The sequence below is a fragment of the Melospiza georgiana genome, chromosome 1 (assembly GCF_028018845.1).
Source record: "Melospiza georgiana isolate bMelGeo1 chromosome 1, bMelGeo1.pri, whole genome shotgun sequence".
Classification (NCBI taxonomy): Eukaryota; Metazoa; Chordata; class Aves; order Passeriformes; family Passerellidae; genus Melospiza; species Melospiza georgiana.
In genome coordinates, this window is record NC_080430.1 from 83,609,105 (window position 1) to 83,634,775 (window position 25,671).

At 36.5% G+C, this 25,671-nt stretch overlaps 1 protein-coding gene across 4 annotated transcripts in view; it reads left to right on the forward strand.

The window, feature by feature from the left end:
• SEMA5A (semaphorin 5A) overlaps window positions 1-25,671 on the forward strand; it is a 314,285-nt gene that overhangs the window by 116,572 nt on the left and 172,042 nt on the right. For all 4 annotated transcript variants that reach the window (XM_058024733.1, XM_058024748.1, XM_058024741.1 and 1 more), the window contains 2 exons: window positions 562-661; window positions 12,459-12,504. In XM_058024733.1, coding sequence (XP_057880716.1) covers window positions 562-661; window positions 12,459-12,504 — 146 coding nt within the window. The remainder of the gene's footprint in view (window positions 1-561; window positions 662-12,458; window positions 12,505-25,671) is intronic.

The window sequence follows — 25,671 nt, forward strand, 5'->3', positions numbered from 1 at the left end:
CTAAATTAGTCTGAGAAAGGAAAGTGAAAAAAAAAGTTCAAAGAATGTCAAACATTTTTCCTTTTTCATCCCTCATTTCTCAACCTTTTTATTGTGAAAAATGATGAAAAGTCAAACCTGCTTGTTTTCCTCATTCCTTTTCACTTAATGAGATCCTTTTGTAAAGAAAAGAAATAACTAAATAGCTATCTAAAAAACCCCAACCCTCTAGACCTCAGCTGTTTTTAATGCATGGAAATTTAATCTAACTTTACTTGAGTATGTCCCAGTGAATTGCAGTTGTACTGTGGTGTTTTCTGCTTTACCCAAGGAGGAAAAACAATTCAGAACAAAATATGGATACTTGATTCAAGTGTGTATCAGGTGGCTGCCCTATATATTTTACAGGCCTGTATTATAAATTGAATGGCATGGTGGTGAAAGTCTCCTATGTTTCCTTAGAGGAACATAAGGAGAAAACTTGCAGACCCACTCGAAATATCTGCAGATTTAATGGTGACTATCTGACATACTACACCTATAACATTTATAGTAAAAGTTGTATTTCTTGATTGTTTTTAGAAATTGCCCCTTGGCTACACATGTTCAAAGCAGAAGATGCTGTGGACTTCTCACAGTTAACATTTGACCCAGGACAAAAAGAGCTTATTGCTGGAGCAAGGTGAGACATCTGTTTTCTTTTTTCTGTTGCACCACACTGGATTTTGTTCTTTGTTGATAAACAGTATTTAGCCAAATTCCAATATCAGTGTGCTCTTGTGTGACTCCCCTGCTTTCTAGACCCGCTAAACTGAATGTGATGTATGTTTATTTCTCTAGTCCCTGAGAACTGGAGTTACAAGATGGACGGTCTGCCTGGCATCAAGGTTTATAATAGCTTACACTATCCTAATTTTTAGGAGAACTGTCCTGGAGTACACAATCCTTGTGTGCATCCAGGAGAACAAGCAGGTTCCATATGGCAATGTGACAAAAGTTGCCATTGCATGAAGCTTGGGGTGATCCCAAATTTGGCTACACAATGTGGCTCTTTGTGTTGGGATGTTTCTAATAATTATTCACTCCCGATGCCAGGAGCGATCTTTTAAAGACTGCAGAACTAGTGGTAAAGTTGGTGATAGTCACTGTTTGCACAGTAGGAGAGCACTCTGCAAGCTGTGATCAACAGTGACACTGTCTTAGATGTCAACATTGAAGCTGTGGCAGTCCTTGAACACTGTATTTTTTTCCCTCTTAGCATACGGGGCGTAGTAAAACATCTTGGTTGGCCAAAAATGTAACCATCTAAACTTATTATTCACACCGACCTTCTGAATATATTTTGCTTTTGAATAAACAAAGTTCTAGTCTCTTCACTTGTCTGTTAGCTTTAGCATTGGAATATATTTGTTTTCCACTTTGCTTCTTGGATGAAAATGAGATTCAAAATGCAGAGTCATAAAAGGCACTGCAAGAAAACTTTATTCCATGGACCAGTGGAAGTTGCTTATCTACAGGGGAAAGCTCTCTGAGTGTGGAAATAGGCGTGTGTGTATATTCATATATCTTTGGTCCACATGAAGTGGGGTCTTCTGTGCCTTCTTGATGTTGGTTTTTCAATCCTGTAAGATACCCAATGGAACAAGGTGTGAGATTATAAACTGCTGCTACTCTGTAAGGACTGTCATCATAAGTTGTCTGAGCCTCTCCCCAGGCCCCAGACCCATGGAAATGTGTGTTGGATTAGTGCATTCTGTACAGATATTCCATTAACTGTTAAAAAAACCCCAAACTTTTCTCTCCTTCCTCTCTTATTTTATTCTCTATACTGTTTATCTGGAGTCCAAATCTGAGAAAAAAATAAGCTCATTTAAACCAGTGCTTTTGATGAAGCTTTTTAAATCACTGTGGCATAAGCTTAGGATGATTGTGTTGAATGAGCAGTGACTACAAAAAAATCAGCTATTAATTTTGCTTTTTTGCTAAAGATCCCATACATCAAAAGATGTATTTTTCCTAAAAGTCAATGATGCTTCAGAGCTTTATATCTCTTGTTCTGACTAAAATTAAAAAAAAAATAATTCAAGGTTATTAAAATTATAACAGCAATTTTGTTTCACGCAGTTCAGTATAGTTGGCTGTTACTTGTTCATAGAAGGTATTGATTTTCCCTTTCCTTATTCTGCATTTCCATTCTAAATTTTAACCTTTCTGGTGTTGTGTTTGGCCATGGAGATCTTCCTTTAGAATACCTAAGCTTGCCTGCGGTTTTCTCTAATTGCATGTATTATTGATTTCAGTACATCCCTTTCACGACACACCTTTCTGTTCTTTAGGCATTGTGCCCCACGAGTCCCTGTACATCATGGGGTCCTAGATTCAGAGACTGGCAGCCACTTGTCAGGGTGCTGTAGTCCCAACACTGCAAGTGTCAATCACGCTGATAATCTCACTGATTACACTCCTTCTGCATGTAGTCTCCACTGCAGGTAGACCGAATCTATTCATTGTGAATCACAGAATTCACAGAATGACTAGGTTGGAGGAGACGTTCAGGATCATTGAGTCCAACCTATCCCTAACACCTTAATTAAACCATGGCACCGAGTGCCACAGCCAGTCTTTTATTAAACTCATCCAGGGACGGTGACTCCATGACCTCCCCAGGCAGACAATTGCAGTATTTTATCACCCTTTCTGTGAAAAATTTTTTTCTAATACCCAACCTATATTTCCCTTAGTGCAGCTTGAGATTGTGTCCTCTTGTTCTGTCCATTGCTGCCTGAAGAAAGAGACCAACCCCCACCTGACTACAGCCACCTTTCAGGAAGGTGTAGAGAGTGATAAGGTCACCTCTGAGTCTCCTTTTCTCCAGGCTAAACACCCCCAGTTCCCTCAGTCGTTCCTCACAGGGTTGGGTTCCAAGCCCTCACCGGCCTTGTTGCCCTCCTCTGGATGTGCTCAAGAGTCTCATTTTCCTTCCCAAACTGAGGGGCCAGAACTGGACACAGCCTCAAGGTGTGGCCTCACCAGTGCCCAGTACAGGGGAGGGATGATCTCCCTGCTCCTGCTGGCCACGCTATTCGTGTTACAGGTCAGGATTTCCTTGGCCTTCTTGGCCACCAGGACACACTGCTGACTCATGTTCAGCTGGCTGTGGACCAGCACCCCCAGGTCCCTTTCTGCCTGGGCACTGTCCAGCCACACTGTCCCCAACCTATAATCAGGTCTACTCTGATCTTGATTGGTAATAAATGCAGTTAATATCTTTAAGTTGTTTCTATTTGCCCATGAAGGTAATCAGTGAGTGATGTCTGACTGTCGTTATGCATCTTTTGTTTTATTTTCTTTTCCTGCCCAGTTGAGGAGGGAGTTATAGAGCAGTTTTGATGAGAAAATGGTCTTCAGCCAGGGTCAGCCCACTCCATCCTTGCACCTTCAGGATTCTGATTTAGTAATTTGGTGGTATTCTAAACTAGATAAATGATTTTTCACAGCCAGAAGCTGTGTTTTGGTTCATCTTATGTTTATAATTGGCTTTTTCCACCGTAATGGATTTAATGATCCCAAATTTCTCTGCCTTAGAAATCAAACAAAATGCTATTGTAGAAGTTTGATACTTATTGGAAATTTTAAAATCCCTTTTCCATTATTGATATTCATGGCAGGTGACTCTTTTTCATTTATGAAGTTCTACAGCCTCTAAAGATGTTTATGATTTGTCTTATTGAGAATGGTAGCAAAGATCCCAACTGGGATCCAGACTGCATTCCTGTTGGGAGTTGCCAATGCAACTACATGGAAAGACAGATATGATCCTATGATACCCCAAAAGGTGCTTCCCAGAGTGATTGAGATCTTTTGCACAAGGTTCTTTGGAGACTTTAAATTGTGCTAGTGTGCAATGCTTGAACAAGGTTTAATGAAATTAGTTGGAAGGTAAGGAAGGACTGCTAAAAGGCAGATGAGAAGAGGGTTGAAAATGCGGTGCAGGAAAACAAGGCCTGAATGTGTGGACAGCACCTGCCCATAAATCCATCAGCAGGTACACCTAGAAAAGGATGTAGCAGTATGAATGGAAGAGCAGTGTTGACAGGAAACCAGATAGTTCAAGTTGGCCATGAGTAATTTAGTCAAGAAGGAATGAGTTTTGTCACATTTTGCTGAGGCAAACAAAATAAGAACAGAAACAGTTTTGATATGGAGGTCTTTAAAAGTATGCAAGGGACTTTTTTCTATAGTATTCACCATAGCAGGGAATTACTAGGAAGTTCATCCTACATGGCTGAGATTAGACTTGCTTGTCCAGTTTGGGAAATAAAGGTGGTCTTCTGATGTCTGTGGGTATCCTGTTGCTGTGCAAAAATAGATGGCTTACAATTGTGTCTATCTGCCTTTCCCCACCCTCAGCTTCCTCAGGTTGTCTTCCACTCCTTGTGAGAAGGTAATAACTGGTTGGTAATTTTTGTTTTGTTTTGCAAAACATCCAGTTCTCCTGTAGATATTGAGTTGATTAATCTGGAGTCAGTGTTGGGGCCTTGTTTCAGTTTCCTTACACCACCAGCAGCCATCAGTGAGTGGTACCGCTCCAACACTAGTACGTGCCTTCACATTAATCATGCAATCCATGTTCCCATGAAACTGTGTCTTTAAAATATGCCCCAGGCATTGTTCTTAATATTGTATGTGACATGGCAGATAAAAATAAATGAGTTCTATTGCAATCTGAAACCTTCTTGGGAGTTCATTTGTTTTCTTAGAAAAAAGCCAACCCATATGGCAGGGCAGAATTTACTTTTATAATTAAGTGGCACCAGCGAAGGATTACTCTCAGGGCATTAGCTCCTCAGTAAGCTCAAGGAAATGAGAAACTGCTTGTTTATCTTATTCTGATAAATTCCAATAAAATAGTCAGATGAAATATTTTTCTCTGTGTTACTTGGTGGACTGATTTAGCATGTAATAAAATATTATTGTGATTTCTGTATTTTGAAACACAGAAATGTAGGCTTAAAGAGCAATGGATTTCTCCAAGAACACCCTTGTCTTCTTTGCTGTGTGAAAGTGCTTTGCCATATGTTTCTTTGGGAAGGTCAGTTAAAGAGGGAGAAGACCAGATTAGGGGAAGGATACAACAGTCTGTGAATTGCCCAGACAAATTGTGCATTGAGTTTTTTTCCTCCTCATCTCCTGGCAATTTACATAACATGTAGCAGCTCTAGTTTTGATAAACCAAAAATTGCTAAAAGTGTTTAATCCATTTTGGCTGAATGAGGGTCGACAAAAAGTATGTCTGAAATCCAGTAGTTAAGGGCAATTTTTAAATTTTTCTTCTTTCTTGGTGACTTTTTATTTTGTTTTCTCAGTGGTTTTATTCAAACCATATGAGAAGAATTATGTCTATTTTTAATGAGAAATGAAGTTATCCTCTTTTCTCAAGCCTCCTATGCTTGAAATGTTGAACTGGTAGCAGCCTGGATTGAGTTCATTCCTAAAATGAATGAACTCAATTTTTTTTTTTTTTAAATTCAAGTTGGGCTACACTTTTAAATGATATAGTTAATATCAGAAATAGGTCTCAAGGTTATCCAACTTTCTTTTTAATTGAATAATACATACTTAGATATACCTTACCTTTTTTTTTTTTTTTTTTTTTCTGTTTTGTTTTGTTACACAGAGTATCCTAATAGTGGTGGCTTTCTCCTGTATGTTCTTCTTCAAGTTAATTAAACTTGGGTTTTAGAATTATGTCTTGCTTTGAGGTGGCTTATTGCCTCAGTCACTCCTTATCTCACTGATGAAGGAATACAACAGTATGGCTTCTCCCTTAATTAGATGTGTGTTTGGGAACATTAATTTGAACCATTACCACTACTTGCCATAATAACAGAAATCCAAATTAAAGGATTCATTAGCAGTGGCTTAAGGATCTGTAATAAAGGAATAAATAACTACACAGGTTTGCTTTTTACTGTTGTCTGCTCCCAGCTGGAGAATCTGAGAGCTTCTTGTTAATAAGGCACTTTGAGGGCTACAGATACAGGGAGAACATACAGGCAGAGCGAATTGGTGCTCTATTCTTTCAACATCCATCTGGGTATCACTGCTCATTTAACACTTGGCTCAGGGTAATCAATGCCCTTCCACTGACTGAACTGGGCTAATCTAACACAATCTAATCTAATGTTTGGTTTAATGCTAAATCTGTGAGAAATTATCATCTAAGTGCTGCAAAAAGAGGGAGGTCTTTTCCCCCCTACTGCTTGTCTTTCCTACCTTGCTAACAGGCTCCTGAATATTTTCTAAAGCTTCATATGTCTCCTGCTCATGCCTGGTTCCACTCTGCAGTTTTCTCCTTCTTTGCACCGATGCTGTTAATAGTCTTGTTGCAGAGTGATGCTAGGCAATTCACTAACTCCACGAAAGTCCTACTTGTTCTTGTTCTGATTTGATGTCTTGGCATTTTAATTAGAATAGCTGACATGGTGCATCATCACAGAAGCCCTGGAGCTGACTTGAGTTTTTGTTCTCGTCTGTTAGAACAAAAAAGAAATGACCCCTTTATTAGGGGTAAATGGAACTTTTGTCATCGTCATTTCAGTTATTAAAAAAAGAAAAATAAAATATCCAAACTGTGGATACTTTAGACTCTTTACCTTCTCCCGCTGACCTTTCTTGCACCCCACCTGCAACTCAAGCAAACTCTATGTGCCCAAGTTAATTACTGTAGTAGGAGACCACAAAATATTCAAACTGTCTAAAATTTCTGGTTTTAAGCCCATTTCCATTGTTGGGGGACATTTGAATGAGATATAACAACAATGTTTAAATATAATTTCAAATTAATCTTGAAAAGAAACAGAAGATTAATATATTGAACAATGAAATGGTAACAAGACCACATAGAATTTGCATGGCTCTTAATGTGAGTGAATACTGTACAGTATATGTAATATCTGCCAAAATATAAAAACTGGGGGCATGTACTTTGACATATGTGTTGCAGCAATAAAAAAAGTAATAAAGATTTGGCTAGACACAGTTATGAAATACAGGATTAATATTTTGGTTGAGCTGGTATTTCAGGATAAAGTTGTATCCAACAACAGCTTACTAAATTAATAGCTCAATGATCTCACAAACTCACCTGAACTACAACATAATACTCAGAAACACCCTTGACCTGCATGCATTGGAGGCACACAGGTGTCAAATGTTGTGAGGCCATTGCCAGCTGGGGGGATCTTGAGTGCTGTGTGTGAGAAGTCAAGGCCAACAGAGAAAGATGATAATGGAAGTTTGAGGTGACAAGGCATGACTTCAGGAGGAGGGTGACCTCCAGAGGTGCAGGGGCACCTGGTACTTTTCTGCTTTTTCTGGAGAAGCCCATGGCAAGAAATATGTAGAAGTGACATCTGGCTGTTGTTGAACATCTGTGCAGGAGTGCTGTGTTCTAGGATCTTCAGCATAGCTGAGCCTGCATGAGGAACCACAGGGATTCAAAGCACAATTTACTAATCCAGAGGAGAAAGCATCAGAGAAGGAAATTGGGTTTCACAAGATCTTTGAGTGGGTTAATTCAGTTTTTATTGGGATTCTATCATAATTGAATCCTATGGAGATTTTCTTATTCATTTTGACAAGCTCATTGTTTCACTGGTCAGCTTTTTATTGTGTGAGACTTCGTTTTGCCACTTCGAATATTAATAAACTGGGGTTCGTCTTCATTCCTCTAGAAAACCTGTAATTTTAGAAATTATTTAAAAAGAGCAATAAGAACAACAGAAATAATTTCTCCATAATTTTTAGGATGGATCAACAAGACCTACTAGTCAGAAAATATTTTTCTCTGTGCATATGATGTTTTCACATCTTTAGCATTTATCAGTAAGCCTCTCATTTCATTTTTCTCATTTGCTGTGGCTTCCATTTCATGCAAAATGAACGTATATATAACTTTTGGCCATTCTGCTTTTTGTTCTTGTAGTTTGACCATTTTCATAAATGATTCAACTTAGAACACTTGTACTAGGTTTCTTTTATTTCCACTATATAATCCTTGGCTTTTTTAGATATTTTTCCTATAGACTTATAATTTAACCAAATATATTTTGTACATTATAGTTTTATTTATATTGATTATCTCCTTTTGCCCTTAACAGTTTTTTGGTTTTGTAAAATTTTCTTTCCACTTGCTGACTTTACAACACTGCAAAGCTAGAATTGCCTTTCATCCAGAACTTTACCATCTCAGTTGTGGAATTGTGAAATTTTGCTTAATAGGTGACTCCTGTGGAGTTTATACTTTACATTTTTAGTCTTACTACTTTTTTCTCCCAGTGAATTGAATAAAATTTTCTTCTTTCATGTGAGTTAGTGTCTTGAAAGACGTGAACAGGAAGTAATCTTTTTTTGGTTTATTTCCAGGAGATTTGGCAGCATGTCTGGTCATACCTCGAGTGTCTGAGTTTGCGGAAACCCCTGTTTCTGGATTCAGGCTTTCAAATGCAAATGCATGTGGGGGTTTAAGATGGGTTATGGAGATTTTCTGCGATATTATTATATTTTGCCATTTCTTTTAAAAGGCCTAATCCTGAATCCATGTCTCCCTGAACTGTGTGTGCCATCTTAATGTTCTTCTAATTCATGTCTGTGTCTAGTACAGAAGTATTTATTGTTGTCCCATTCAGCTTTTAGAGCTTGCACTTTCACAAAAAAAGGTAAAATGCTGGATTTAACAACCATTACTAACATGATATACTTTTGAATCTTTACAAAATTTTAATTGTTTTTTTACTTGGATTGTTCAGGAACATACAGAAGATTAGTTTTATACTTTTAGCTGTAGTCATACTGAACGTATTCATGGCAATTGATTGAAATATATTGTTGTGAAGAAGGTGACTGCAGCATGCTTTTTGTGTGCTTTCATTCAGCTCCCACTGATACCAGTGGAAGTGTTTACCCTTGGGTTTGAGCAGGCTCTTGACTAATGGGTTTTAATTATAACAGCTGAGCTAGAAGAGTTGTTCAGTGCTGTGAATATAAAGCAAAATGCTTACTGCCTGCTGGATCTCCGAAGGAGTAAAGGATGTTGCTTTATCTCAGTGTTAGTTGTGTTTTCTTCTCATTAAGTGTCCTTCTGTTTGCAGATTTATGTAACATATTTGCTTTCCTCATTCATTAAGCACCAAATGGAAACAAATTTGCCAATTACCGCCAGTGTCAAATCAGTTTAGTTCCAGCGTGCAAAATTTGTCTTGCTCGTTGCCACCATATTTGGAAAAGAAGCAGGGCTGAGTGCTAAGAGGTAGTATCTGTGCTTCAGAAATGTAATTTCATTTTTTTTTCTCATTTTTTGTTGCCTTCAAAGCATAAATACCATGGAACAAAGCTGAACCAATGTTGAAAAATGGCAGTCTGGGGCATAATCTCAATAACGTTTTGAAAAAATGTTGTTACCTATCTCGTGAGGAGAATAAGGGCTTTGCACATGCAATGAAAATTGGCAATGACTTTTTCTTTGGACTGCCAGATTTATTAATACTACATTTCCAATGTGTTTTTTTACTGTCATGCTCATTTCTTTAATTTTATTTTAGATATTTTGTCATATATGTGCTTTCTGAATGAGTTCTCACATTCTAGTGATGCATGCTTTAAAATGTTAAACTGTTGGATTTGTAAAGCTAGATGAAATCCTGCAAGTTTTACTGAAGTGGGCACATCTAGGTAGGAATAACTCTGATTGCTCTCTGAGTGCTAGTTTGACACTTAGCCCAGGATTATTTATGTAGTCACAGTCAATCTGTGCTGTCCATTTGCCCAGTTTATGTTGCTGAGGTGTTTTTACTGCCTCTTTTGCATCGCTTTTCTTGTTCAATTTTCCTTCTGCTGGCTTTATAAAGCTAAAAATATTTTAATTGGTTATTGGCAGCCACAGGAAATTGAAAAATGTACACTTATTAGCTCTGCCTCTTGACCATTCACATGAATGTAGACATTTTAGTCTCCCTAACACTTATAGGATCAATTTTTCTAATTTCACACTGAATATATTAATGTGTAGAAGTGTTGTGCTCTACTGAATAGGATAAAAATCTCATTTTCTAGGAAAAAAAAGGCAAGAAAATTTTTGAGTGTCTGTTTTTCTCCAGGCTAGCACTGTGTTTGTGCATTTATTTGTTTAGAATCTTTAAGTTTGGGACAATAGCTTACTTTTTAACAGGATGAATTGATGTCAGAATGGAAGATGACAAAGAAAACATTATTAATTTGATAATCTGTCCTAAAAAGACCTCATCAGGCAAAAATTTTCAGCAGATATCTGAAGATGAAGTACACATAGCAATTGAAATCTGTATGAACTGCGGTCCCGAAAACTTAACATGTGAGATGAGACTGCCCACATATTCTGCAACAGAGAGTGCATTTATTTGTAGAGTGAGATGGGGCATTTATGTGCCATTTGATACCACTGAGTTAAGAGAGCAATTAATACCTGCTGAGGATTCAGTTCATTTTCTCTGGAAGAAAAAAAAAAGTTGTTTTGCACCAGCGGTGAAGTTGGTTTCATTCATATTGGAGTGAAAGAAGTACAGTGATGGGTGATGAAAGTTTAAATGCACCAAGATGAGGGGCAGACCAAGTATTTCTGCTCCCTGCTGAATACTTCTGGGCAAGACATTCTGTGAAAGTGAAGATATTTTTTGCCCTTAGATAGGGAGTGTAGAAGTGCTAGAAAGACTACAATGCATTAGTTCCTGCTGTTTTGGTGACAGTCTTTCAAGTCCACGTCCATGTAACTTGTTGGTGAAGCTTTGTGTGTGTACACGTTGTTGTGCAAAGTACTGTTTTCTTTGCTTATCCACTTCAGGTCTCTTCATGACGCAAACTCAAGCATTATAGCTATTTCTTTGTGCTGATTTAACTGTATAATAATAAATATTTTCTTTATTTTACTTTCACGTGATTCTTGCTCTTAATACCCCACCTCCTGCATTTTGTTTAGCAGTACTCCTAGGAAAGACTAGTGAGATGGTTCATGTACAGCCACAATTTAAGTAGACCATACATGTACCAGAGTCAATAAATAAATACTCATAGCTGTTTCTGAGAGTCCATAAATAAAGACAGCCATGATATCCATGGTGGTTATCTTTCTGAGTTAGACAGATTTTGGTTTTGCTTTTCTCCCTTACTCTGCTGTCTCATTAAAAAAAAAATAATAGAGATGTAAACTACAGGTTCTGTGCCCATTAACAATACCTCATACCTCTTGGAAAGGAATTAGAATTATTATATAAAAAAATTGGCCTAATTTTAATTTTGATTAAGCACCTATAAATTACATGGATTTAATATTGCAAATCATTGATGAATATTGCAAATATTTAAAGTTCAAGTTTAAATTCACTCATCTCTTTAGCATTTGTGGGTTTTTTTACTTGAAGTGAATTTTTAAAAATCTTATCAATTGTGTAGCATATTTGTTATGAATAAATTAGGATGGAAGTAATTTATATTATTATTTAAAAATCCTTTTTATTTTCATCTCTAAAATTTTATCACTCTGTAGTAGCATTGGAAAATCAGAATTGTTTTAAACAATGTAATAGGCAAAAGAGGACTATGGGATATTACTTCTGGGAAGATGCAGTAGAAAAAATGAATAATGAAAAGAAGAAGAAGAGGTGTGATAAGAACTAAGAAAGAAAGAAAGTAATGTCAGAGGAGGAATATTTCTTGCTTGTGGTTTGTCTGGACCCCTCCCAAGGTCTGTAGGTGCAGTGATGCTGCTGTAGAGAAAAGGCAGGATGAGAAATATTTTTGCAATAGATGTGCAGGCTTTTGAAACCTGTTCTTGGTTGGTCTGCGTGTAGCTCCTGCTGTCTGTGTGAAAACATTCTTAGGCTTTGGAGAAGCGTGAGACCACATAGGACAAGACTTTGCTCCAAATTGTGAAACCTCATGGGCTTGTACAGATTTGCCATCATACTGGGATCCTGTGCTTCAAAGTTTACATGCATGTGGCTGAGCTAATTGCATGAAGTTCCCATCTTTGTGGGGAGGAATGGAGAGCTTTAGCCTGTCCGTGTGTTCTGATGGAGCCATCCAGCACTGGTGCCATGGATCTGCCAAACCTCTGAGTATTTCTTCCCGTTGATTCTAAAAGAACAATGAATGCAGCAATGAATCAGATGTACATGCATGCAGTATAAATATCTACTTCATTCATGTTCAGCCAGACCTTCAGACTGAAGATCTGTTTTAGAAATTAACTTAGTCCTTATCCCAAAGGGCTGCGTATTAAGACAGCCTCTGAAAGAATCTGAAGCCCTGAATACCTGTCACTTCTAAATTTCTTTCTGCCTTTATAGTAATTAATTATGTTTTTATTTAAACAGTGGTAACATTTGGGTTTTTCACTGAAACATTAGTAACAATTCATTTTTATCTGCTATGTTTTTAACCCCCAGAAACTACCTCTTCAGATTGAATCTTGAGGATCTCTCTCTAATACAGGTATGTTTTATTTCTGTTTCCTGAATTCCTCTGCAAGATGAAGGTAAACAGATGTTTTAAAGCAGATAATCAAGATATTCATGAGCTTCATAGCTACACATAAATATGCATCTGTTTTTGTCCTTTTTCTGGCCCCCTTATTATATAAGTCATATTATCCCTTTTAATTCCAGATTAGCCTTTGTCCCAGGCCATACAGATCTGATGTTGCCTTACTCTGCTGTGATTTTTTTAGAGTGGATTTTCATAGTATTCATTAATACAATTTAAAATTAACTACCTTTAGGTTCAGTACTGTCCCTATTAATTCATGAAGTAATACTATACACAGCTGAGTACAGAAAAGTAAAATGCTTTCAGGTAAGGCTGTCCTTGTGATTTGTGAAATAACTTGTGTATGTTTTAATTAGACTTTCAGATTTCATTTGCCATTATAGAAACAATATCTGATGTTAGCTTATATTTAATCAAAATTACAATATTAATAAATATTAAGTTTTGTTGCTGATGTTTAAAGCTGTGACACACCAAGCACTTTTAATATACAGAATTTGGGCTGCCTACTTTCATCTTCTGTGCCATGATCAATATCCTGACAAATAATTCAAGTGCTAAAGATTCTTGCTGACAGACTACACTAAGAGGTGCTGTTGCAGTTTATGCTGCTATGCATAGATTGAAGTTCATGGCTTTCCCTTGTTAGGACATGCATCAGTAGGCTGAATTCACTAATGAGGGAGAAATCTGTAAATTACAGAGGTTTATAATTGTGCTGATTCAAAGAGACCCCTTCTCACTCCAATCAATCAGAAAAACACTACAAGCTGAGCACAGAAATCATACTGCTGATAGTTATAGTAAGTTACTATAACCTGCTGTTATAGCAGGTTACTGGGTTTCAGTCTTACACCTTTAAACAGTCTTCTCAAGTTGACTTTTAGAAAAGTTTCTTATTTTATCTTCAGTATTGTAGTGCCACTTCTTTGCCTCAGTATCTTCTAATATTCTTCAACAAATCTTTAGAAAACTTGTCTTTCTAAATCAAAAGTGTTCTTTTTGTTTTTCTTTCACCAGTATGTCTTTACTGTCTCTACACCTAGTATTCAATTTTTCCCCCTTATTTTCAAGCCTACCATTATTACTCCTTCATATTTTTTCTTCCCAGATCTTAACTTCCTTTTCTTTCCTTCTACTTCACTTCTAATTCTGTTAGAGTGCCTCAGGACAGCCATTATCCAAAAGATGTGTTTCCTTGGATATGCTAGTTTTGGCAGCTCCAAATCAGCTGATAGGTGACTGAAACCTTTGTTTTAATTTGTAGGGTGGATTATTTAGGACTTCCAAACATGCTAAACAACACACTCAGGTCTTGTCTTGTAATCTGGTATTATGGTTAAAAGAGGCAGGAACAAAAGTGAGAAGCAAAGCAAAAGATGTATGAAATCCTAGCAGAACAAAATGATGGAATTTCAGTGGAAAAATAAAGCTTGTTGTGGTTTAACCTGTTAGTACTTTATGTGCTAGTTAGCGTTTCTTTGGCAAGGGACTGAGCACTTGAACATTTTATGTACAAACAGAAGAAATTTTAATATTTATTTTTCTTCACACAGTTTTTGTCATAGTAATAATGTAAAAAAAGTCTCCTTTAATCCTACTTATGTTGCTTGCTTTGATTTTTTTTCTTTTTTTTTTTAGCATGAGCCAGCTTTTGTAAAAACATGCAGATGTTTCACAAGCTAATAAACCACGTTTTCACATCTGGAAAAGGGGCACATAGTGAAGTGCTAGCTATTAGAGGCTTTCAGCATAGCTTAATAACAAGACAAAAAAAGCTAGAAACTAGACAATCCATATACCTGTTGTTTAATTATCTTAGAAAATTGCTCAAGCTCTATTTTAGTTATTTATTTTATAGTTTTGCTATTATGTGTGGGAATCAGGAGAAAAACTACTGACTTTTTCTCTTGCACAGCAAATACTTCCAACATGGAAGCAAATTGGAACAACTTGCATCCTACTTATCTATAGTTTTCAATTAGACCCTTATAACTTTATTTCCTTAGCATTACCCCTTTGGTTTTTGGGTTTTTTTTTTGATAATAGCTGATTAATCAGTTGAATCTTTCTTATTGTACATTTCTCTCTGGAAAACAAAGGGAATACCTCAAACTAAATTTTGACCATTGACGCACATCAGTTATTTTTGTCCAAGTTCATTCCCTCACCTGTCGTGCCTAACTGTCTGTTGGAATATATTAGTTTGTGCACACACTGCCACTGGGAAGACAATAGTCTTCATGTTACATGTAATAAACTGCGACAGTAATAATCTCATTTATTGCAAAAGCATATTTGAAAATATTCTGTTTACAAATTTCTCTGTATTTTTGGAAAGATAGGCATTTTATAAACAAAGTGTTCTTTTGGAGCATCATCAGACTTTGCAAGATTACCAGATTTTGTTTTGTAATAGGAAAGCTTTCTAAAAGGGAATGCATTAAATAATGACTTCCTGTTTGCAAACTTTTTCAGAAATTTCTTTGAGGAAAAATATGTGTGTGTCCTATCTTTTACAAGTGTATGACTGGAAAATAGTTTGTAAACACAAGATAATCTTCCTCGGAAAAAACCAAAAATCCAAACCAAAACCAGACATCCATTTGAAATTCAAGTTATCACAAAAGAAATGCAGAACATCTATTAAAAGGGTCCTGTTTCCACCAGTTTAGTGGAAGTTAATCCCTTGTAAAAGTGGGGTCAATGTGCTTCCAGAGTGCATCAGACAGGATGTGCATTTAAACATGAGCTGGCGCTGTGTGCTGAGACATCGCCGCCCATTGTGGGTGCATCAAAGTTGTCATCCCACATGTCATGGTTCTGTGCTTTATAGGAAGAGCATGTTGTTTGAATAAGCAAGTTCCATATGATAATATCTTTAGCAAACCAGTATTTGATGTATCTCAGCAATTTTCTTTGTGTAGAAGAATAAAGAAAAATAGAGCAAGTGAAAACCTTTTAAGCTCTTGACGGAGAAGCCGAAGAGTCAAATTGTTCAAAGCTGCCTGTTGGAACAATGCATGTATAATGATTATGGATTAGGGAAGAAGCACTCGTTGGGGTTGTAGAGGGGCAAATATTTTATCTCTCTGCAGCAATAGCAGGCTCACAGACAGAGAAGGCCTGACTCTGCATGGATTTGTTTTGTAAGCTTTGCTTTGTTATTGCTCACCTCAAGTAACAGTAGAATGATCCATAAAAACATTGGCCAAGATGAAAGCTATGTTTTCTGAAAACTCTGTTATATTTCTTAAAATATAAAAGCAGAAATCTAAATAGTAGTTTTTAAATGAGTAAATTTATTTTCAAAAATGTACTCAAAAAACCATGACGTCTAGGAAAGGTCAGCAGTAACAGTGGGGCTTTGGCATTATTTGGTGGGTGGCTGTCACCAGTATCTGTTCTCACCTTTTCTTTTTTCCAATTTTTTGAAATGAGAGATTCAAAATTCAAACATTTATTTGTGTCTACCTGCATGACAAATTTTCTGATGTGTCTGTAAAGAATAAAAAGCTAATACATGCTGGTTTATAAGTCTTTATGCTATAGTTGCCGTAAACAATATAAATCAGCCTGCATAATCTTTTGACAAACGTACAAAGTGTACATCTTTTCTTCTTCCATAAGGTGAAATTCTTTATTAACTCAGGTCATTAAGGCATTTGTAGGGCACATGCTTGAGTTTGCCTTTCTCATTTAAATGTTTCCTCTATGAAGTCTATGTGCTATTTGGGATGCCCAGAAGGTTGAATATAAGCCTGTTCCACCTGCTTCTGTATTTACATAGCTCACCACATGTCTTATTCTCGTTCTGAACCTTGACATCTCTCAGTTAGAACAACACACACCTCAGAGTCCACGTTTAAAGGCAATTTTATCTCATTTTTTGCTGCAAGATTCAAATTGGATTCTTTATACAGGCTAAGAAGATCATAGTTTGTTTTTTTTAAATGTGTGTTATTCAACTTTAAATTCTGGAATCTTGAGGATTTTTGTTTATAGATTTGTTTGTGTGTTTATACATGCACATGTATTAGCGAGGCAGTCGAGGAATTAAAGGCAAGATTGGAACTATGAATTTTCTGGAAAAGGAGCTACTTTGGAGAACAAATTTTACCTAAGGGAATTCTTGCTATTGTTTGCATGTGTCAAGAGTGTCTGAACTACATGTTACATACTTTGTTAAGAGACATCAATGGTTAGATGGTAGGCTAAATAATGAGTTAAGTAAATTATACTGTTCTTTGAGTGTATGTTTTGTGTGTACCTATGAGAAATAAAGAGAGAATTTTATTCCATGATTGAGGTTTTAAAAAAATTCATATGTATAACCTGAAATGCTTTTTCAGACTTTACCTGAATTTTAATACAGAGTATAATTAAAAAAAAATTCAAAATATTTTTAAATAAATCAAATCCTCACCAGGGTTGTAATTCCATTTTGAAAATAACAATTGTTTGCTATTGTTATAAACAGGGGTTAATATATCTTTTGTGAGAAGCCTTTATAACCTTAGTTTGTCTTTGGTTAAGGTGGTACTTAGCCAAGTCTATAAAAAAAGGAGGCACAAATCACTCAGACTCTCCTTACAGTTAATTTTTGGGTCAGTGCTCTTGAGTTCCCTTTGCTATGAACAAAATCAAAAGTTGTAAGTAGTTATGTAGGATCAAATCTTTACTTTATGCTCATAATAAGCACTCATAATCAACAAATTCAGAGATAAAGGGAATGAAGCTTTAATATTTTAACCTTAAGTTTTCCAAGTCACTAAATAAATAGAATCCTTAAAAGGCCACTTACTTATTTTTCTAAAAATTTTGTTTAGTGTATTTCAATCAATTTATTTTGTGTTGTATTTTACTTACAGTCACTATTTGTGTAACACATGCCCTATTTGTGAAATACATGAAGAAAACCCGATGAATCATCATTTTATTTTGGGGTGAAGCAACTGTGCTGAAAAGGAAATGAAAGAAATATTTTCTCTGATATCACACTTTAAGGCATAAGGGACCTCAAGTAAGGATGTCCTTAGCTGATGACAATCATAGTTTGGCAATATTGAAATGCCAAGAAGGCTGAGATTTTACATTCTATTTGAGTGTCTAAGCAGGGGAAAACCAGAAAAAACAAATGAAAAAACTCGTGGGTTCTCCTGTGCCTGGTATCTATTTAAGGGTGAGAGGAATAGAGAGCATTCCTTCCTTTTATAGGCACTTTTCTCTCTTTTTTATGTGAAGGTGTCATCATTCACGAAAATACTGTTTCTCCTTAGGCCCTTTACATTTGTGTCTAGGACACACAATGGATAAGCAGAGTGCATAAGTTTGTGTTACTTTTGATGCTGTCCCAAGTTCCTCAAAATGTTGGAAGTGAGGGGAGCAACTTGTGCTTGTAAAACTTTCCAAAGAACACTGAGGTGACCAAATCACACAGAGTGACCAAAAAATAATAGAGCTGGTGCAAGTGTCTGTTTTGGTGCTAGGCATGAGTAAAATGTGCAGAGGTATTTGGACTGTTACATTTTGTCTAAATTGGTGCTGAGAACAGGGTTTAAAAAAGAAAAAAGTTAAGAAAAGGCAAAGGGTGGTACATCTACGTATCACAATGCTACTGCTGTCAAGTACCTCTTCCTCTTGTTGGTCCCTCCCTGGTGGCAGATTGTTGGATTTGATTGTACAATAAGTGCACAAATAATTAAATTAGAGTATTGGAAATTTAAAGAAGTTTTGTAAGTATTTGTGAAGCCAGAGCTAGTCCTTTGTAGGAGGTATGGATGGACTTGGTGGCTAGTGTATTCCAATTATTTTTCTGGGATCCCAATAGTATTGTCATTAGCTTGTTTGCTGCTTGCATAACAATAGTTACTGACCAAATGTAAAACTTCATTGAAGCCAGAAAAGGATGAATTCAGCTAGCAGTGAGTAATTTCACATATCTAATCTTTACCCAAATGACCTCTTTTACATGCAGCTGAAAGCTAGATAAAGCATGTTAGATCCTAAACCTAGATAAATCATGTTAGATCACACAAATCCTGATATTCCCTTTACAACATATTTGTGCAGAAATCAGTTACTAGCAGGCAGTGCTTCATTTCTGCTAAAAAAAAAATTTCTGGAAACAGTTATTTGAACAGCTGGTGCTCTTAGCTTCACCTGTATATTAGAGGATGGCTACTGTTCCAAAACCATTTAGGTTGTATTTGGCCAAGTTCTGATTCACTCTGCATTCTGAATTTTCTTTCCATGTGTGGGATTTTTCATCTGCAGAGGTGTGGCTACACATATCAGCTAATTGTTTAAGGGTTTTTTCCTCTGTGTGGTGTTTTAAGTTCATATCCGTACCCCCACTAAAAAACTGTAGAGAGGGCATGCAGGGCAGCCAACTGGATGTGTTACTCTTCTGCTCATTTCTGCTTGTTATTCATTTACACTTGGCTTCTACAAAATTTTGGAGGGTTTTAGTCTCCTGCATTTGTAATTTCCTACCCTTCCGTACAGTTGAAATTTGTCATGTAAATTTAAAAAGCATCTAACTGAAGAAGAGTGCTGGCAAATTGGCAGGGCTTTGCTGCTGGTTTGGCTTATCTGTATGTGTTAGTATTTTCAGAGATGGAGGAAAAGAGTAGAGAAAGAAAACCAGGCAGAGATGTTATTCTTCATTTATTTGCTGTTCTGTCTTTTTTTTGTGCCATACTAAAATACCTGTGCAAGTGTACTCCTAGACAAATGAATCCATTTGGCCAAGACACAGCTTTTTATTCTTTTTATTATCTTTTTTTTTTTTTTTTTTTTTTTTCCTCCCTACCTCTGCTTGTTAGGCTGCATTTCTTTTATGTTTACAGTAAACTTCTGTTCTGGTTTTGTTGTAAAGAAGCAAAATAGGTACTAAAATTTTTCCCCTTGCACTGGAGTAAAGCTTCTGTTTTCTTTAGGTATTAAAATTTTTGAGGTTTGTTTTTGTGTATTTTTTTCTTTCCTTTGTTTGGTTTTTTTAAGGAGAAAGGGGAAGGCTGAATCTCCTGATGATATAATAAGAGGGCATTCATTCTCATGACAAGTAGAGGTGATATCAAAAAGTATTTGTGTACATTTTACAGCTGATACTCCTGAAACAGCTGATTTGGATTTTATAGTGGAATAATTTCACCCTTCCTGATAGTGGGTATTATCTATGGTGGTCAGCCACACTGCATTACATGCACAAAAGGTAATTGTGGAAATGGCTTTCTCTCAGAAGGTGACACTTGTTCGTGTTTTCACTAAAACTATAAATCATTACAATCACACAAGAGTAATCACCAAGTAGAATCTGTTTGAAAATAAATCAGGCTGCTGCTTTCCAAATCTTCGGGCTGTATACAACCCTGGCACACTTCAGCTAATTCTGGACTCACACAGCATCCCATGACAACGGGGTGATATTTATGGAGGGACACAAGCTCTCTTTGACTATCAGCCTCTTTCAGTGTCACCTCTATACTGAGAAAGTTCAGAAATGTTAGGAAACTCTAGAAAATGACAGCAGAAAAACTAATATAGAGACTGAAGGCAGATTGCCTTAATTCTCATATTGTCTTGTCAGGTGGAGAATTTGCCACAAGCAGTTGCTGATGGAGAGTCCCAGCTCTTTGGCAACTGGATGCTGCAGTGTTGAGCAATTTAGAAAAGAAATGGAATATACAGTGTGCTCTGGAAGACATGATATCTGTAACAGAGTGTCTGCAAACATGTTTATTGATTTTTGCTTAGAGACCATGATAGTTCCTGCCATGGAAATGCATTGTGTGTTCTGGCCTATAACAGTTAATTAGAGTTCCAACCACAGTTTGTATGTCGCACATATTTAAAGAGCAGGCTTAAGGACACATTTTTTAGCCACGGGGAGAATTGTCTTTTGTAGTACTGCAGAGATCCATTGGACAGTTCTGCAAGGTTAGGTGGGATAGGGCATTGATGTTTTTGGGTGATGCTACAGAGAGGAGATGAGTTCATCTTACACCTGCGTGTTAGTGATCATCAGTACTTGGCAAAAAGGCATTGTTTGGTCTGTGGTGTCCCCTGCAATTGGTTGTTGAAATAAAAAAAAAAGATAAAATTTAGAAGATCAACACTTAGAGTAATAGAAAAATGGTGGAGCAGTCTCATATTCCCTTGCCACAGGAGAGAAAAATTTAAGATACACATCTTGACCCTCAGCTCTAAGGAGTCTTTGACTTTAAAGGATGCACCCAACTGCTGAACTATGGGAAGAACTGGCTATTTCCATAAGGCAAAAGGTTCTGTTCCCTTCATTCCTTGTGAAGAGGTGTAAATATTTTCAAGGTTAGGAGATAAGTTTTTTGCTGCTACAGTTAAGGAAAACTCAGGCTTTTTAACCTTTTGAGGAAACAAAGGAGCCATACTGAGGCTGAGAGACATGGACACGTCGCTATAACGTAGGTAGAAGGATGGATTTGAGGAACTTGTAACAAGAACATTGGTGGGTCAGGATTCCATGCAGGAATGTGTGGGAGGCAGGGTTCTACTCTCCTAAATGGTTCAGGGCACAAAGAGAGGGTTGCTTCCAATGTGTGCTTGCCTGGTCAGCCCAATTTATAAGGTGGATTGTTGCTCTTAAATGTTTGAGAGAGACAAACTTAGTCATAGCATAGGAAGCTAGACCTGTTCTAAATTGAGATTGAAAGTTGTTTTACTCTGATGGGCTTATCCAGTATTTTGGGACCCTTTTTGCCTTCATTTTACCTCATCCTTATTTTTCTGCTGCCTTTTCCTTACCAGATTTTAGTTCTCTTCTGTTTTGGCATGTGGTACCTCAATATGATGCTTCTGCTGTCAGGTCTGGGAGTGATAAATCATGTCAAACTATGGAAATCAATCAATTTATTAAAACTAAAAGTTAAATGTCCTTTGAAATATCTGGGTTTAGACACATATATGAGATTTTTGTATTAAATTTTTTGTATAGCTATTATTTTGAATTTATTTGAAGGCAGGCAAATCTAGACCCCTGCAGACCACAAGCAATTCCCAAATGCTCAGTGGATTTGGGAATTGCCCTCTAAAGGACATAATCTTACCCATAAAGCAATTAAGAGAAATAATGTCGCTGTTTATGATGTCAGTATTTTACTTCAAGTTTGCCTGCCTTCAGATCATGGTACTTTCAGGTGTTTGTCCTCAAAATGGAGCTAGGAGTCTGAGCTTAGGTGTTCAGGCTCTCTGTCTGGTGGATGGGGATAGCTCTACACCCAAGCACTGGATCCACTGATACCTGAGTTCTGAACTTTCTGATGCTCCTGAGGAAGATTATTGAGTGCACAGGGAAGAATAAATGAATAAATGCCACCTTTCTTTTTTTTTTTTTTTTTTTTTTGGTTAAGTTTTTTGGTTAAGTATCTCTTAATGGTTAAATATCTCTATTGAATTTGACAATAAGATTTTTTTTCTACATCACACATATGCGACAGGCTTCCATTGTGAGTAAATAGTATGCAAAATGTGTGTCAAGCTCTTTCAGTCATGGTTTCTGAACACTGCAAACAATATGAACTTGAAGAGTATGACCACTATTGTGCATACTTAAGCAAGGCTGAATTGAATATGGGCTGATCTATTATGGAGTTGGTTATAAGTTTATGTCCTGTATGTTTGGTTTTTTCCCTTTTTTTTCTTCCCTGATTTTAATACTATCTTCTTCAGTCAGTACTTCTGAATGTTGTATGTTTGCTCAAGTGCCTGGGAAAAAAATTATTTGCTTTTCCAAATCAGGGATGTAATGGTGGTTGGTATACTGTTTTCCCAAACAAATAATCAAAATACCAAAAGCGAAGAACAGACCATTACAAAGTTATAGAAAATTGAGAAATTACAGGGTCCGTACCTGGGCCTCATGTATATTGAGATATTTATAACAATTCAGATTTATATAAGTAATGAAAACTAAATAGTTCAAAGGAAAAAAAATAAAAAAGGAGTTGTACTAGAGGTTAATATTTATACCTTCAGTTATGTCTATATTCAATTTTGAAAATTACCTCCTTGATGAAAACCTACAGGTTTTTTTTTTCCCAGGTACGGCTACCATTTCAGTAGTCAGAAATAGTCAGCCACAAAACTGTTCAGGTTTTAAACTGTGTGATTCAGTTAGGTTTATTAAAAATCAAATGAAAGACCTGAGAAAATCTCAGAATTTCATATATATGTGGGTACCCAGGATAAAGCAACCTTATGGAAATCACTTCTAGGAGAAACCAGTAACTGCGTCAGAAGCAAAACAAATTTCTGTTAATTATTTGTTAAATAACAACTTCATTGTAGCATTGACCATTTTTATGTGCTATGTGAGTCAGTTTCTTAATACTTTTGTTTCTAAATGAAAACTAAGGTGAGCATGAGTTTTCAGAATTTTGAAATCACCTTGGAGATAATTTGATTAATCAGTAAATATTTCTAGACTTAGGATGGAGATTAAGTTAAACGTTTTCCATTGTTTTGGGAAAAAATCCACCATATTTATACTGTTATATATTTATTACTTTCTGAGTCTTTGAATTGAGTATTTTAAATTAAATCCAGTGTCTGATACATTTATGTGACATTGGTTTCTGTTAATTGCATTTAAATATGAATGACAGAATGAATTCATTCTGAGCCATGTTGAGTGGAAAATGCAGTAGCTGCCCAGTATTTTTACTCAGCATTGCTTCTAGGGTATCTGTCTGTGGGAATCCTGCTTGTAAGGATAATAGCTCATAAGCTCCAAGTCTTTACCTAAATATTTGGGCAATTCTGAGAGTGATTCTGTGCCTCTTCCCACTCATCTCAGGGACCTGAAATGATGAAAGATCAAACTGTTCTTTACTTTTTCCCCCCACTTTGTTAATACGAGAACTATGAAATGAAGAGGAGAGACTTTGAGGGAAGTGATGAACTTTCCATTGATGAGATGAAGCGTTTCTCAGGGAAACTCTGAGGCAGAAGCTCTCTGGCCTCAGAGAGTGTGCAAAGACTTTCCCAGAAAAATCCCGCGAAACTTAGAGGAAAAGAATTCAAACAATTATCTCTCTTCCAGTAACCATAGGTATGGTTCTCTAGAGTGTGTTATTGACAGCCACCAATAGTGTGTGAGGTTTTCACTTGGAGACCAATCAGGTCTTAGATCCACCATTTTTTCTGTAAGAACTGTAGATTTATAATAATAAAGTGTCTTTCATGGCTTCTGGATCATGGAGTCAATGCCAATTATTACCTGGCTGGGGGCCTCCTACCACAAAACTCTTTCTGACTCCTAGGTGCATGGTTATTTTTGTTACTCAGTAGAATTATGCATGCTCTTGTTTTCTGAATACCTAGGCAATAAAAATGTCTGAATTAAGTTTTATACTGTCAAATTCACACAAAACCTTTCACAGTGGCATTTTTTCTTACTTTAATTATGTTAGGATTTATTAATGAAGCTTTTACAATATGTCAGGACAGGTCTGAAGAAACAATAATTCTGTATGTTCATAGAAGATCAAAAATATGCCATCATATATTTATGAAGACTGCTCTAGGCATGATTCCAGTCTTTTCTCACACATCTGACAGTGGTGTTACTTATAGAATATTTTGCTATTCAGCATGAGAAAATAAAGCTGAATGAGTTGTACTCGACAAAACTCTGCACATGCATTGACAAATTAAAGCTGAGTGGAGAATTTCACATGCTAATATATATGCAGACAAAATCCTTTGTAAACTGATGTGTTTTTTTGGGTTTTTTTACATAAAATGGTCATAAAACAGACATTAAATACTGAAAACAGCAAGGGTGTCAGGAGACCTGCATGGATGCACAATGAGTTTCCAACTAAACTCAAGCAAAATAAATAAATATTCTAGTGGTGGAAGTAGGGACAGGTGAATAGGAAGGAATACAGAAATCCCTATCCAAGCAGCCTTGGGTGGGATCAGGAAATCCAAAGCACATGTGCAATTAAGTCCCATGAGGGATGGGAGGAGCAACAAGAACTTTATTTTAAAAGAAATAAATCAGATAAGAATCAGCTGCTTTTGTGTTTCCTCTTGGAGTTGTATTTAGATTATTATACTCTAGCTATCCCATAAAGGAGGCTGAGAAATAAATCTGGAACTTGGGAACTGATGCATGGAAAATCATGTGCAAAACATCTACAAAAGCAGGCTTACTGTGTAAACCCAGTATATTTTTCCAGTAAAATTTGTAGTTTCATCGATTTTTCTGCTATATGCCCAGCTACAACACACAAAAAGGAAGAATTGCTTTCATTTTCAGTTGTAGAGGAAGAAAAAAGTTCAGTCATTTTTATTTCTATAAAATTACATACAAAATGTAAGAAGGTATTATTCATTGTACAATTGCACATTAATTAGTTTACCTTAAAGAATTATAATTCTACCCAGCTGAATGTTGAAGAAATAATTGTATTTCCCTCACCAAAATTGCTGAAACTTCTGTGATGAAATAACAGGTACATGATGAAACGCTGGTTTCTAGTAGTTACATTCTCACTGGGACTTGCAAGTTGCAGAGAAGAGTAGCTGGACAGGCTGGAACACAGGTAAAAATACATTCCTGTAAATGAATCTAATCAGACTAAAGCTCTCTAAATGCATTTTAGAGTTGGTGCAACTTAGAAAACTCACAAATAATGCTATGGAAGGCCTGTCTCTGCAATCACCTGCATAAACTGGGAAAGAAAATACATCATGTAGCCTGAAAAATCATGCTAGGACAAACACATCTTGCAGATGGAGTTAGGGATTTTCCAAAAGGGAAAGTTCAATGTTTACTGCAAGTAGGTAAAAATGTGTTATTTATTTTTATCTGTGAAGAATAAGTAATATTTGCCAGACTTTTCAGAACAGCAGGTATATGGGCAATGCAGAACATAGCAGAAAGGATCATGAAGTCCTTGCTGGGAGAACCAGCCATGCATAAACTCCCTGCTGATTCTAAACAGCCAGTTGAAGAAAAAGTGCCAGGAAACTGGAGATTACCTCTTCAGGAAAAAAAAAAAAAGCCAAACAAAACCAAAAAAAACCTAAAAACACAGATTGAATCTTGTTTGTGTAGAAAATCAG